Source organism: Theropithecus gelada, chromosome 6 (assembly GCF_003255815.1).
Source record: "Theropithecus gelada isolate Dixy chromosome 6, Tgel_1.0, whole genome shotgun sequence".
Classification (NCBI taxonomy): domain Eukaryota; kingdom Metazoa; phylum Chordata; class Mammalia; order Primates; family Cercopithecidae; genus Theropithecus; species Theropithecus gelada.
In genome coordinates, this window is record NC_037673.1 from 86,553,339 (window position 1) to 86,568,695 (window position 15,357).

General features: G+C 38.3%; 1 protein-coding gene across 1 annotated transcript in view; it reads left to right on the forward strand.

Moving 5' to 3' along the window:
* ADGRV1 (adhesion G protein-coupled receptor V1) overlaps window positions 1–15,357 on the forward strand; it is a 596,167-nt gene that overhangs the window by 516,048 nt on the left and 64,762 nt on the right. Inside the window, exon 87 of the mRNA XM_025388176.1 lies at window positions 14,828–14,949. Coding sequence (XP_025243961.1) covers window positions 14,828–14,949 — 122 coding nt within the window. The remainder of the gene's footprint in view (window positions 1–14,827; window positions 14,950–15,357) is intronic.

The following is a 15,357-nucleotide window of genomic DNA, read 5'->3' on the forward strand; positions in this document are numbered from 1 at the left end:
CTGGAACTGCAGGCATGCACCACCATGCCTGGCTAGTGTTTTGTTTTTTTTTTTAATGGTAGAGATGGTGTTTCACCATGTTGGCCAGGCTGGTCTTGCACTCCTGACCTGAGGTGATCCACCTGCCTCTGCTTCCCAAAGTGAATGTATATAATCTTTGAGAGCAGATCCAAATATAATTGAACTTTTTATCTATCACATTTTATCTAATACATTTTGGTGCTAAAGAAATATATTTCTTGAATAACAAACAGAAGCCAAAGTTTATCTGGAACTGTTCATAGTGTTCCACTTTTCAACCACTAAATCCTCACAATCCACAAAACCTTATTTGGGAGGCCTAGTATATTCAATTTACAGATGAGGAAATTGAGCCTCAGAGCAGTTAAGTAACTAATACAAGGTCACATAGCTAGTGAAGGCCCTCAAGTAGCCTGGTTCCAGAGTCCATGCTTGTAATCACTGTACTATTCTGCCTTTTGTTGTGAATAAATTCCACCCAGTCATATTTTTTAACCTCAGTGCATCTTTTAACATTTAATAGGCTGAGGGCTCATATTCAAAAGAGATCTTTTTCTTTTAATTGAATTTGACAGAAGCGAGCTTTAAATTTTATCATAAATAACCTTCAAGAAAGCAAATAATGTGATTTACAATTAGGATTCATCAACTTCAAGGAAGAAGTAGAAATTTGCTTATAGGAAAGATTTAAATGTGTTGCCTAGTTACATAAAGCTCTGTTGTACAATTTTATAAAGACTAAATCAGAATAGTTATAAATTAATAAGTAATTGAAATGAACAATATTTGATTCTTATACTCATTTAATTATACAATCTCCGAGACATGTGATTTCCTTCTCCCCATCTTTTTCCCCCAGTGCTAGCGTATTTGCAAATAAATATTTAATCCATGGTTATATTAAAGCTGCTTTGCTACCGTGAAAAAAAGGTTTTTTTACAAACATCTTTCACAAACTTTGTCACTGGACAGACTCCACCAAGTAAAAAAATAAGTGAATGGAAACAAAACAAGAAGGTAGCAGGATCTGCCTAGCTTATTAAAGATGAAATTGAATAGTGGAAATAGCTCCATTTTGGAGGCTTAGGAAGCATAGTGACCAAAAAACTGTATGACTGCTCATTTATTAGTCTTAAACCATTAATGTCAAACTCATAGTATCCAGAGTTAAATAAGATTCTAATGCTCCTTTTCTTAAAAAGAAAAAATGGAAGCATATACTTGTGAGCCTGGGGCAAAAAGAAGCTATAACATCAACCATACATTTGCTAATAATATCAGACACACCTGTGAACCAGTTTAACCATTAACAATTTAAACTCTACATTTTAAAAGGAGAAAAAAAAACCCTGGAATTAAAATATCACAAAAAGTAAGGTTTACATGTAATATTGACAGACAAACACAGAAATAAAATTTAATAGTCTATCACTGGGCACAAATCACTTTGATCAAATCACTTTGATCACTAATATATAAGTATTAGACAGCCTCTTTCTCCCTAGAGTATATATATGGCATTCAATCTGGGAATTGCCTTTTTTTCTGAACACCACTGTTTCCCTTTTTTTTCTGTAAGGGCTTGGTCCAATGTTGCTAGTAAGAATGAGCAATAAAACATTAGTTCACTCCCTTACGCATTAAAATCCCTGCCACACCTGTGGCTATTGTACCATTGTTTAAATGGATGAAAAACAGCTCTGCGTGAGTTATGTATCCATTTGCTTAATTAAAAATATAATTATTTAACAACAGAGAGTAACTAATATACCTACAGCTGTTGGGAAATACCATTATTTCTAAGACCAGACAATGCCCTGATAATCTGATAGCTGTTGGGAAAAGAGATGCAGTTAATCACATTGATAAGAGAATCAAAGGATCTAACTCAAGTCGAATTTTTAGAATAGTGATATGGCAAGAGAAGTAAAACAATTTAATCAAATTTTAAATTTGTGTTACAGTTTTGTGTGTGATGGTTAGAGAACCAAATTAAAGAAACAAAGGCAGCTTTGAGGTATGCTGGCATTTATCCAGATTGAGGGTCTACCAGAAAACAGTTCTGGGAACTGACATTTATGATAACTCATTCAAATATCTTCTTGCACAATTAGGGTTATCTTTAGGGTTAATTTTCCTGAGACATCATGCCATTTCTGACTCAAGATTTCAGCATTGAATTTGAGCCTATTAACTCTTAATGAGTGCTAACTGATGTCTTATCAAACTATCTATAAAAGATAACTGGCTATTCATGGCCAAATACATAGTCATCTAATGTCCAAAAATTAGGAGACCATCTAGTCAGATTCAAAGTAGGCATAGGCAGGTTTAAAGATGCATTGTACATTTTCATTGTATTACAAAAGTTAAGTGTGTTGGAAAATTGCTGTTAGCTGCCTGAGCATGCCTGTAGCTGCGTCTTGAGCTCCTTAATGGTTGAGTAACCGGTAATGTAGTTAGAAAACTAGGTTAAGCCAGTCTTCAGTCATTAGTTGGCTGACTTCATATTTGTTTTAGAACTCTAATCTTCTAAGAACTTGTTTTCATAATTCTGCCTTATGAAACATTTATGAAATGTGTAGAAAATTACTAAGATAGCTGTAAATCCAAATGATAATTCCTTTTCCCATAGTTTCAATAATTTTTTTCTTCACTAGAAGAAAACAGAGCACTTAACCTTTTCCTTAAGAATCACAGATCTATTTGATCCCCCCTCAGCAGAATATTATCTGGCACTTTCGAAGTACATGGTTCAAATAGAATTACTCTAATAATAGTTCTTGCAAGGTCTGTGTGGGTCTCATCTAACTTGGTTATTCTCCTTAGATTCGAAATTATAGCCTGCAAATTGAAAATTATATATAGCTTTTGCAAGGCAAGACCATAATTCTAGGTTTGAACCATTTTTTTTCAACCCCAATAAATCACATTCAAAGTAAACCTGACACTGGACTGTCTTTTAGCATCCAGGAGAGCCCTAAGTCAGCTGTTGACAAAGTACTGCATTTTAAGTTCCCAGAAAACCTTGAGACTCCACTGAGAATTTGCTTACATTCTCCTCTTTACCCCTGGAAAATATACTCTAGGCCAATACTGATTCACTTCTCTGCCTGCAGATCCAGTAGGTCACCTGCACAGATCTTTCCATATCATGCTTGTATCCTTCACATATCAGTAAGGGTCAGGGTAAATCCATGTCAGAAGGTAGTCGGTGGAAGCCTCCACTATGGTTATGTTTACTGTTCCTACCTTTACCTCTAAAGGACAAGCTACTTAAATTACTTTCTAAGGCAAAAGTTTAAAAATTGTGGGTCACACAGTACATTGATGAGTCCCACTGCCAACATATTTTACATGGAGTGAGATGGCAAGGGAGAGAGTAGAGTGGATGGGATGGTATAGGAATGGGATGGGATGGGATAGAGTAGAGTGGATAGGATAGGATAGGATAGGATAGGATAGGATAGGATAGGATAGGATAGGATAGGATAGGATAGGATCGAATCAAATAGAATAGATCAAAGTGTGTCATACATTAACTTGGGTTTCATAAAAGTTTTCTTTAAAGATTGTGTAGTTCACATGTAAAATGCATTTCTCACTGCGGTTTGTGGTCAGAGTTTGAAAGTCAGTATTGTACAGTAAATTTGACTCATCAATGGCCCTGGAACTGACATATGTCTATGGAAATCTTAGATAAGGTGGATTGTTTCTGGGAAGCATTTAATGCTTCCATCACACTTTTTCTCCTTCCCCCTCTTTTTCCCTCCCATTAAGAAACAATCCCATTGAAGTGTCTCTATGGAAATGTTACTCATGGGCAGCTTTGTTTACAAGCCACAAACTCCAATTTTTTATCAAGCCCCTGCAGCCCAAAAGCAATTCTCTCACTGCTGTGACATCCACATTTCTCTCTGCACCTTCCCTACTCTTTAAATAAAGAGTGAAGGGGATAGTGGGGGTACAATTTCTTGTCAATTTTACTTTTAACTGTAGTATGTCTTCTTAGCCAGTCCCATAAGGCCTTTTTTTAAATTTATTAAACTAGAATCAGAAATTGTCTTTTTAAATTCATTAAACTAGTGCTTGAGAATTATCTCATTGCTTTTGTGAGCTCACATTCTAGGAGAGTATTAAGCAATAAACAAATATGTAAATTGTGTTAGGATTCTCCATAGAAACAGAACCAACAAGAGATCACTGGCAGATTGGAGACTGAAGAAGCTGGTGGTATATTTCAAAGGCCTGAGAGGCAGAGGTGAATGGTGTAGATTTCAGTTTGAGTTTGAAGGCCTGAAAACCAGGAATGCTAAGGGTGGAAGAAGGAATGTTCCAGCTCAAGCAGTCAAGCAGAAGATAGGTGAAGCTAACCTTCCTCCACCTTTGTGGTTCTTTTGAGGCCCTCAAGGTGTTGGGTGATGCCCACTGACATCAGGGACGGCCATCTGCTTACCCAGTCTGCAAATTCACATGCAAATCTCTTTTGGAAACACCCTCACAGACACACTTGGAAATAATGTCTAATCAGATATCTGGGCTTCCTTTAGTCCGGTCAAGTTGACCCACAAAATTAACCATCACATAAATCATATAGTGAGTTAGATGTCAGTAAGTGCTATGAAAAAACTAAGTCAGAAAAGAGAGAGTGGGAGGGAAAATAGAAGATGCTGAGAGGTCTTTTTTTTTTTTTTTTTTTTTTGAGACAGAGTCTTGCTTTGTTGCCCAGGCTGGAGTTCAATGGTACAATATTGGCTCACTGTAACCTCTGCCTCCCAGGTTCAAGCGATTCCTCTGCCTCAGCCTCCCGAATAGCTGGGATTACAGGCCTCTGCCACCATGCCTGGCTAATTTTTGTATTTTTTAGTAGAGATGGGGTTTCACCATGTTGTCCAAGCTGCTCTCAAACTCCTGACTTCAGGTGATCCACCTGCCTCAGCCTCCCAGAGTGGTGGGATTACAGGTGTGAGCCAGCATGCCCGGCCCAAGAGGTCCATTTTTAGTTGGTTAGTCAGGAAGTTTTTAGTGACAGTTTGTATGTGATAGAACTTTGAGTCTGCATGTTGAAAACAATCCTCAGAGTCTAGACTTACACATGATTGCATCAGGATAAACAGAAGGGTTCTATAGCCAAACAAGTATGGGAGATTCTGGTGTATATATATAAAAAACTTAAACATGTTTATCGCATATTTACTATGTGATATTTTAGAACTTCAAATCTACAAAGGAAGAAATAGAATGAGACAAGATGAGAAGCAGCAAGGTAATGGGAATGGAGGGAAATTTAGAGGTGGAGTAAAAAAAATAAAGTTGGAAAAACTATAGAAGACGAGAGATGAAGCCAATTAAATAGGGCCATGGTTGCTCTTTGAAAAATACTACCCACATCAGAACAAAACAAGCAACAATTGCAGGGTATCTATAGCTATGTGCTCTTTCCCTAATGTGACTAAACTCATGATGGTGGTGAGAATCAGGATAATAGTAGTTGATGCTTATTGAACATATGCCTGATGTCCAGCCTTATGCTGAGTGCCTTGGGTGCATGGTTTCCCTCTCTGTAATGCAGATCGACACAGGTAGAGGCTGCCTCTGCCTTGGCTCATCTCTTTACTTCCAGCGCTTAGCACAATAGCTGTTCAATAGGAACATGGAATTTGACCTATCAGCCTTAACTAATACTTACAAATTGATCCATGAATTATTAAAATTTCCACAATTATCCTTTACTTTTTTATCAGGAATTATGGCACAGAGAAGTTAAGGAGTTTGGCTGAGACCCACTCAACAGGCTCAAAAGTGATAGAATTGGAAGCCAGATGCAGATCTATCTATTCCTCACGCTCATCCCCATTCAGAATATTGCCTCAGAGCAGTTATTTTCCTCCATGGATCATATCTTAAAGGACTAGTGTACCTTAGACCTACTGCTGCAAAGCAAATTAACTTTTCCCTGAAATGCATTCTCTTCATTCTTGTACTTTCAAAGTCCAGGGCTTCTCTAAAGAGAAATTCAAGCTTTCAGATGAAAAGAGCAGCAGTAAAAATAAAAAGCAGGGTCATACCGACAAGTCACATCAACAATTCTTTTATTGAACAAACATTAAGTGACTTGCTTATGCCAGACCATGTGCTAGGCACTGGGAATATAAAGATAAATAAGATAGACTGAGTTAGTGCACTTAATAACCTCTAATGAAAGAGATAGGCACGTAACAAGTAATGACAAAGAGCTACACGCATGAAGAAATACAGTGTGGTCAGGGTGCCTGGAAGACTAGAGAGCATTCACTGGGAAGTAGGCAGGAACTGGTGGTGAGGTTTGTCTTTTATGATATGGGAGGCAGTTGAAGGATTTTTAGCTTTTAAATGGCATGATCATATATGAAAATACATGTAAACATGCACTTTTATGTATACATACATGTATGCATACATACATACATAACTTCTTTTTTGTCTATCACTCTGTCACCCAGGCTAGAGTGCAGTGGCACGATCTCTGCTCACTGCAACCTCAACCTCCCAGGTTCAAGCAATTATCCTGCCTCAGCCTCCCAAGTAGCTGGGATTACAGGCATGCACCACCATGCCCAGCTAATTTTTGTATTTTTAGTAGAGATAGTGTTTCGCCATGTTGACCAAGATGGTCTCAAGCTCCTAGCCTCCAGTGATCGGCCGGCCTCAGCCTTCGAAAGTGCTGAGACTATAGGCATGAGCCACTGCACCCAGCCATAATTTTTTAAAAGATGTTTCTCTGGGCCAGGCACAGTGGCTCATGCCTGTAATCCCAACCCTTTGGGAGGCTGAGGTGGGCGGATCACCTGAGGTCAGGAGTTTGAGACCAGCTTGGCCAACATAGTAAAACCCCATCTCTACTAAAAATACAAGAATTAGCTGGGCATGGTGGTGAGCATCTATAATCCCAGCTACTCGGGAGTCTGAAGCAGAAGAATTGCTTAAACCTGGGAGGCAGATGTTGCAGTGAGCAAAGATCATGCCACTGCACTCCAGCCTGGGCAACACAGTGAGACTCCATCTATGTGAAAAAAAAAAAAAAAAAAGATGTTTATCTGGCCATAATAGGAGTAGGAGGGGTGAATTGGAACAGACAGCTCTACCTACAAATCTGTCAAAATAGGCTCACTAAAAGAGATGAAGTCCTCAGGAAGGACAATGTTCTAGGAAGGATTGTAGAGGACAAATTTCAGAGCAAATTAGAAGATAGATAAAATATGTCGACTGATTTGAAGCACCATATGAAGGAAAATGCGGCATCAGGGTAAATCGGTGTGAATGGTGATGCCAGTACTCAGACGGAGGAAAAAGTGTGATGAGAAGAGGAATACTAAATTCAGCCGTGGAGGAACTCTGTTTGAAGTGGTTTGGGGATCTCCAGGCCTGGAGCTTAAGAGAAGTGAAGAAGCAGATTCAGAAAGAGTTGGCCCTAATGTGCTTGGAGGAAGGTAACATTGGAGATTATGAATTTAGGAAGGATATCGTAATAAAATGAAGAACCTGGCACATAATAAGTGTTGATACAGTCTAGCCTGCTGCAATAATATTTGCAACCGTATCTGGAGATAGAGGCCAAAGGACCTAGAGTGAGTTTCTTATTATCCGAATGGGTTTTCAAGAGCTATTTTGGAAATGTGTTGGAGAACTGCTGAAGAGAAAAGGAAATTCTAAAATTAGATCCGAGTATAGAACTAGTGACCAAGGATTAGGAATGCCAGCTACCCAAATGAGGTGGAGGGTGTTTTTTTGAACAATTTGCAAAACCAGTCTTTTTTTTTTTTTAACACGGGGTCTCACTCTGTCATCCAGACTGGAGTGCAGTGGCACAGTTAGCTCAGTGAAACCTCCACCTTCTAGGCTCAAGAGCGCCTTCTACCTCAGCCTCCTGAGTGGCTGAGACTACACGCATGCATCTCCACACTTGGCTAAATTTTTGTATTATTTGTAAAGACAGGGTTTTGCCATGTTGCTCAGGCTGACCCGTCTTTAACTCTGTTGTTCACTCTCCCATGCACAGTGTCCTCATGATGATTTGGCAGTGCTGTGAAATATGTGCCTTATTGTCTTCCTGTATGACCCTCAGTTTATTTGCTGAGAACAGTGGTGGCTGACTGCTGCGGAATTGGTGTTAATCCTTGTTAGGAAACCTCGAGGACACCAATATTTTCTCACCAAGAAAATATTCAGATCACGGAAACATCCTTGTCTCTAAGTGTGAATTTCAGAATAAAGACCTGTGTTTTAGAAATAAAGTTCTTTGATACTCTTTCGTTTCAATTTATCTTTCTTTTCTAATTTAAAAATAATGTGTGCCCACTGTTGGAAATAGATCCATTAATATCTTTTCATTTAATTTTTTTTTTTTTTTTTTTTGAAATGGAGTTTCACTCTTGTTGCCCAGACTGGAATGTAATGGTGCTATCTCGGCTCACTGCAACCTCCACCTCCCAGGTTCATGTGATGCTCCTGCCTCAGCCTCCTGAGTAGCACCCATGCCCGGCTATTTTTTGTATTTTTAATAGAGATAGGATTTCGCCACATTGACCAGGCTGGTCTGAAACTCCTGACCTCAGGTGATCCCCCCACCTCGGCCTCCCAAAGTGCTGGAATTACAGGCATGAACCACAGCACTTGGCTGATATCTTAAATCCACATTATTTCACAGTTGTGTTCTATGTTTTACATTGATAGGTTTGTTTAAGTAGCACATTCCAAATTGTTAGAATCAGAAGGTCAGTGAGGTAAAATTAAAACAAGTACTTTGGAAGATTGTAAACACAGAATAAATTTCAGCTTCATTTAAATGGAGTGTGATTTCCATAATAAAGCCATTATTGTTGTCACTGGTGCACAGCAATAAAGCCAAGGCTGCAGTTACAAAGAAAACAGATAATACAACACCATACTTTCTTTAAAAATGGCAGTTAAATTCATGGAAATAATATTTTTCACTAAAAAATAAAGAGATGTGATGTAATCTCAATGGAATCTACTAACTCCCATGAGTAGACTTTCTTAATGGTAGTAGCACTAATTGACATATCTACTTGCTGGTTTGTTGTTTGTTGTTGTCGTTTGTTTTGTCTTCTTTGCCTTTCAAGAAGTAATTTCTTTCACTAAAACCTTTTCAAACTACTTTGGTTTTCACATTTGTGACTCCTTGTTAATTTAAGTATGTAAATTAAGTACTGTGATGATTTGATTTTTTTTTTTTCTCCCTTCCGTGGAACTTCATCTTGACACAGCCTGAGTTACTTGGCATAGTCTTTTTTCTTTTTTATTAATTGTAGCAAAATATACATAACAAAATTTAGCATCTTAAACCATTTTAAGTGTACACTTCAGTGTCACATAAGTACACTAACAATGTTGTGCAACCGTCACCACTATCCATGTTTCCAGAACTTTTTCATCACTCCAAACAGAAACTCTATATCCATTAAACAATAACTCACTATTCTGCACTCCTCCCAGCCCCTGGTAACTTCTGTTCTACTTTCTGCCTCTGAATTTGCCTATTCTAGGCACTTCATGTGAATGAAATTATTTGTCCTTTCGTGTATGGCTTGTTTCATGTAACATTTTCAAGGGTCATCCATGGCGTAGCATATATTATAATTTCATTCCTTTTTAAGCTTCAGTATCTCAGTCTGTTCAGGCTGTTACAGAATACCCTAGACCAGCTAACTTATAAACAGCAGAAATGTACTTCTTACAGTTCTGGAGGCGGAGAAGTTCAAGATCAAGGTGCCAGCAGATTCAGTGTCTGGCAAGGGCCCAGATTTCTTGTCCGTAGATGGTGCCTTCTCCGTGTGTCCTCACATGGTGGAAGGGGCAGGGCAGCGCCCTGGGGCGTCTTTTATGGGTGCACTAATCCCATTCATGAGGGCTCTATTCTCACAACCTAATCACCTCCAAGCAGTCCAGCCTTCTAATGCTATCATTGGTGATTAGGTTTCAACATATAAAGTTTGGGGGGACACAAATATTAAGAACATGGCACTGAGTAATATTACATTATATGCAAATAGTATATTTTATTTATCTCTTCATCTGTTGATGGACATTTGGGTTGCTTCCGCCTTTCGGCTATTGTGATACTGCCATGAATATTGGTGTGCAAATATCCATTTGAGTACCTGTACCTTCACTTTTTTTGAATATATACCTATAAGTGGAATTGTTGGATCATATGGTAACTTATGTTTAACATTTGGCGGTTCTACCAAACTGTTTTCCACAGCAGTTGTGCCATTTTACATCTCTATCAGTCATGCACAAGGGTTGCAGTTGCTAAATATCCTCACCAACACTTACTATTTCCTGGTTTTTTGATAAGAGTCATCCTAGTGGGTATGAAGTGGTATCACTGTGGTTTTGATCTTTGTTTCCCTAATGACTAGTGATCCTGAGCATCTTTTCATGTGATTATTGACCATTTGTATATCTTCTCAAAAGAAATGTCTTTTGTCCATTTTTCAAATGGATTGAATGGGTATTTTGTTAAGTTTTAGGAGTTCTTTATTCTATATGGCACAGTCTTTTATACAGATACTCATTTCTTGGGTGCAACACTGTGTTTGTAGGGCCTCCTTTTATTGAGAACATTGAAATGACTCTGTTTTATCTTCACTAATTCACTTCTAAACACAAGTTGTTTCCAGTATTACCAATTACAAATGCTTTCTTTGGTAAATATTGAATTATAGACAGCAGAGAAGTTATTAGTAGCTCATCAAATACGAAATGACAGCTTAGGAAATATAAAACCAAAGTGATTTTCAGTTAAATGGAGCACTGTTTTTCAGTTTGCCAAATGAAATTTATAATCACTGTTTAATAACAACATGCCCCCCACTAACTTTCATCACCATCACCCCCTCCCAATACCTCTTTTCTTTTGACTTAGGCCCTAAAGAGAGTTAAAGGTGCCTCCTCAGAGGTAGATTAACCATAAAGCTGATGAAGCTTAAGTTTCAGGTCCTTTCACCAGCCTTGGCTGCTTCCAAGATCCTGTACCTAATTATGGTTTTGTAATTTTTGTTTTTTAAACAAGCCTTCCCAATATAAGCCTCCCTAATATAAGAAGGCACACAAAATCCGAATGTGCCTCTGGATATGTTTCTTCTATCTGAAATCATTATCTTAATCATTGTTGTACTTCTGGAAGGCAAGCCTGGGATCTATTAAGTATGCTGAGTTATTTATGACTAGCTTTTTTCCTTACGGAGTTTCTAGTCTGGGGTGCCAAACTACTATTCTACAGAATTCAAGGAAAATATAAGCCATGGACATTCTCATGAGCCCCAGTATGCTCCCTTAGCTTCTCCACTAAGCTCTGTCAGCACACACCACTTGCTTTGCTCTAAGAACTTACAGGAACATGCAGGCCAAACTTTGAAAATTGGTTCCTAGTTGTTCATATGAAATGTGCGTGTCCCTTTGTACTCTGCACAGAGCCATAAATAGAATTTTGTTCTTACACGGTGGAAGAAAAGAATGCAGTTGCCAGACTTGATACCTAATCTTTGAAAATTTTGTGACCACAGCTTAGGGGTTTTCTAAATATTAGGATATCTTGTCAGAAGTAAAAATGAGCCTTCTGGCCCTTTATCAAATTGTATTATTTCATTAAATAAAAATGAATTTTTCTAAAAATTAAATAAATCTTAATATATATTTTCTTGTCCTGCTGCAAAGCATTAGTGACAAAGAAATTATTCATCTATGTAAATCTTCTTGTATTAGTCTTATTTTCCCTGTAAAGTTATAATAATAATTTAGACAATTTGTATATATTGTGATGAAGGGTATATATCAGCACAGTCCCCTTCTAAAGCCTTCTTTCTCTCAAAAAAAAAAGTGTTCAGTTTCCCTCTTTCTCCTCACCACTTCCCTTCTCCCTCTTTGCATTCTCTCCTTGTGCTTTCTTTTTCCTCCCTTTCCCGAACAATTCCATCTACAGCCACCAGTTGGTACAGAGCAAGGTGTGCATCTGCAGGAAGGGGCCCAAGCCTGGGTGTCAGAAGCCAGTCATTGTGAGAAAGGAATCCATGTGAGGAGTGCAGTGCTGCCCAGCAGGAATTGTGGGACGCTGAGTGAGTTTGGGAGGCCACCTGAGCGAGGGAATGGATAACAGCAATAGGAAGTTGGTTACATGCAGAGGAGTGGATCGGATCAGTAGATATATTAAGAATAATAAGAAGTAGCAGAGTGCAGTGGCTCACGCCTGTAATCCCAGCACTTCAAGAGGCTGAGGTGGGCAGATCGCCTGAATCTAGGAGTTCAAGAATAATGAGAAGTAGATCTCTTACCAACACAGAAGAGTTACAAATATGGAAAGGAAGAAAACTGGAATTAACCCTGTGATGTTGGGTTGGAATTAAAAGCATTGAAATGAACTAATGAATTTCATTATATAGAGATAGATAGAGTAAAACAGATCTAAATGTGTTTGTGTGTGCATATGCATGTGTATCCTCTCTATCTACTGAGAGAGCTTAGGAGCAGCAACAGCAGTGACCATACCTAGCCCCAGATCACACTTTCTAAATATCATTCTCCCCTAAAAGAAACCAGGACTGGGACAGAGAACATTTGAAACATCTTGGGCCAAAAACCAAACAACTGCTAGTAGAATGATGAGGATATAACCACAGGCACAGAAACCATCTTGAAAGGGTTCCCACTAGGGACAACTTGGCATCAAAACAAACAATGATAGTGGCCGGGTACCATGGCTTATGCCTGTAATCCCAGCACTTTGGGAGGCCAAGGCACGCAGATCGCTTAAGCCCAGAAGTTCAAGACCAGCCAGGCAACATGGCGAAACCCCATGTATACAAAAAATATAAAAATTAGGTGGGCGTGGTGGCATGCACCTGTAGTTACTTGAGAGGCTGAGAGGTGGGAGAATGGCTTGAGCCCAGGAGGTCAAACCTGCAGTGAGCTGTGACAACACCACTGCACTCCAGTCTGGGCAATGGAGAAACACTTTGTATGACCCTATGCGAAGGAAAAGGAGAGGAAAAAGAAAAGAGAAAGAAAACGAAAAAAGAAATAAGGAAGGAGGGAGGGAGGGAGGAAGGAAGGAAAGAAGGGTAAAAGAAAGAATAATGGACAATATGCTAAATAAGCAGGAATCTATTAGTGTATATTAGAAAATAAATAAGTGGATAAATCAAACATTTGGTAAGGAAAAAGATATTTACATAGTTTCAAAGAAATGCCACAGATAAAACTTCTTAATTACAAAGGGAAAAATGCTAGCTTTATAGTGAAGAATTTGTGCAGCCACCATCTTAATCAAGTGACCAAAATGAACATCTTCGGTAATGGGACAAACTGAGTTCTTGTGCCACCTGATAGAATGCTGTAAGATGAACCTAGCATCCCTTCTGTGATTTCTAACAGTTCATAATCTAAATCTAATCATGAGAAGAATCAAATAAACTCAAATTTAAGGACACTCTACAAGAAAAACTGGCTGGTAATCATCAAAAGTGTCAAGGTTACAAAAGTCAAGGACACACGAAGACCCATTTGGGATTAAGAGTCTACAGAGACATGTCAGCTATACAAGGCTGGATCTCTGGATCTCTGTGCTAAAAAGGAAATTACTGGTATAATAAAATGGAATCTGAGAATGATAGTACTATATCGGTGTTAATTTTCTGATTTCATGGCATCATGTTTATGTAGGAAAATGTCTTTGTAGAAAACACATTATTCAGAGGGTAGTGGGGGATCAGATTGACAATATTCAGTTGATTCAGGAAAAAAAAATTTTCTCATTGTACTCTACTTGCACCTCTTCTGTATATTTGAGATTGTTTCCAAATAAAATTAAATTTGAAAATTGCTAAAGTTGTAAGCAACTGTTTAAATTCCATAGTGCACAAGGATTTTAGGTGTTAATTGATGGTAGTGGGTAAAGAAACGCTTTGAGGTCTGTCATGAAAGTTGTCAGTGGTGTGGTCTACCCGGATGTCTTTCAACAGCATGAAAATGTGTTTATTTGTGGCTGCAAAGATCTGATTCACTTTCTAACTCTTATATAACTTGTCATTTAAATATTAAAATCACCTCTGTACGGTTATTATTCTAAAACTCAGATAGCATAGAAAATTCAAAATAAACAAGTGGAAAGGGTAATAAAGTCCCTTGACCCTGAGAAAATCTATTCTGAAAACGTTTGAAACAAACTGCATTAGAATATGTGTAGAATAAACTTAGTTGATCATTATGAATCAGTCACTTCCTCTTTGCTCTTAAACTTACCAATAAATTTTGGTGTCTTCTCGGTCAGAAAAAGGATGTGAGTACAGGTTTTTCCAACACACACGCGCGTGCATGCACACACACACACGCACACAATGTTATGTAATTTCTGTTATTAAGTGCCTGGTTGGAATATGCTAATTTCGGGAGCACACTGCTGACTGCCATTTTCTGGTGGAACACTCTTTTAAGGAAATTTCTACAACTCCATTGTTGCTTGTGGTACTTTCTGAACAGTCCAGCAGGTGGTAGTCTAGGAGAGGAACAGTTCTCATCCTCCCCCATCCATCCCTGGACCTACCAGCAGCCCCATTTGCAAAACAGAAAGAATGTGGACTCAGCAATGTGCCTTCTCTCCTCTGGCATAAGAATGGGATTTCCAAGGTTGTTCTCTCAAAATGGGCACTTAGAATACCACAGAAAGAAGCCAAAAATAACTTTGTGTATACATGTGACTGTGCAGTATTCTGAAGCTCAAAAATTCTTTTTTTTTTTTAATTTCTAGAAATTCCACTGATTTTATATCTCTTTGCTCTGATTTCTGTGACATGGCTTTGGGGAGGACTACACATGGCCTACAGACACTTCTGGATGTTGGTTCTCTTTGTCATTTTCAACAGTCTGCAGGTAAGCCTTACAGTTTGGTTAGTGACAACAGACATTTATCTTAATGAACACAAGGCATAGAATTTCAATATTAAAGAGTCAGGCATCCACACACAGGTGAATATGTGTATACAATAACATCATATAGAGTTGTAAAATAAACTGATAGGAGCCTAAATCTTTAACATATGAAATATGACTGGGATTCTAACTTGCTCATTATACAGTTAGGGAAGACAAATATTTATTCTCCTTCATTTTGACAACATCGAAGTAACTACACAAACATATTTCTTTTTCAGTAGGATTGATGTTTATCAACTTTGCAGATGGCAGCCATGTAAGATCAATGCACATATTTGGATTGTGGCTGGGTCTAGAAATTAGATCAATTGAGGAGTGAAATAGTGATGTTCAAGCAGTCCCCTC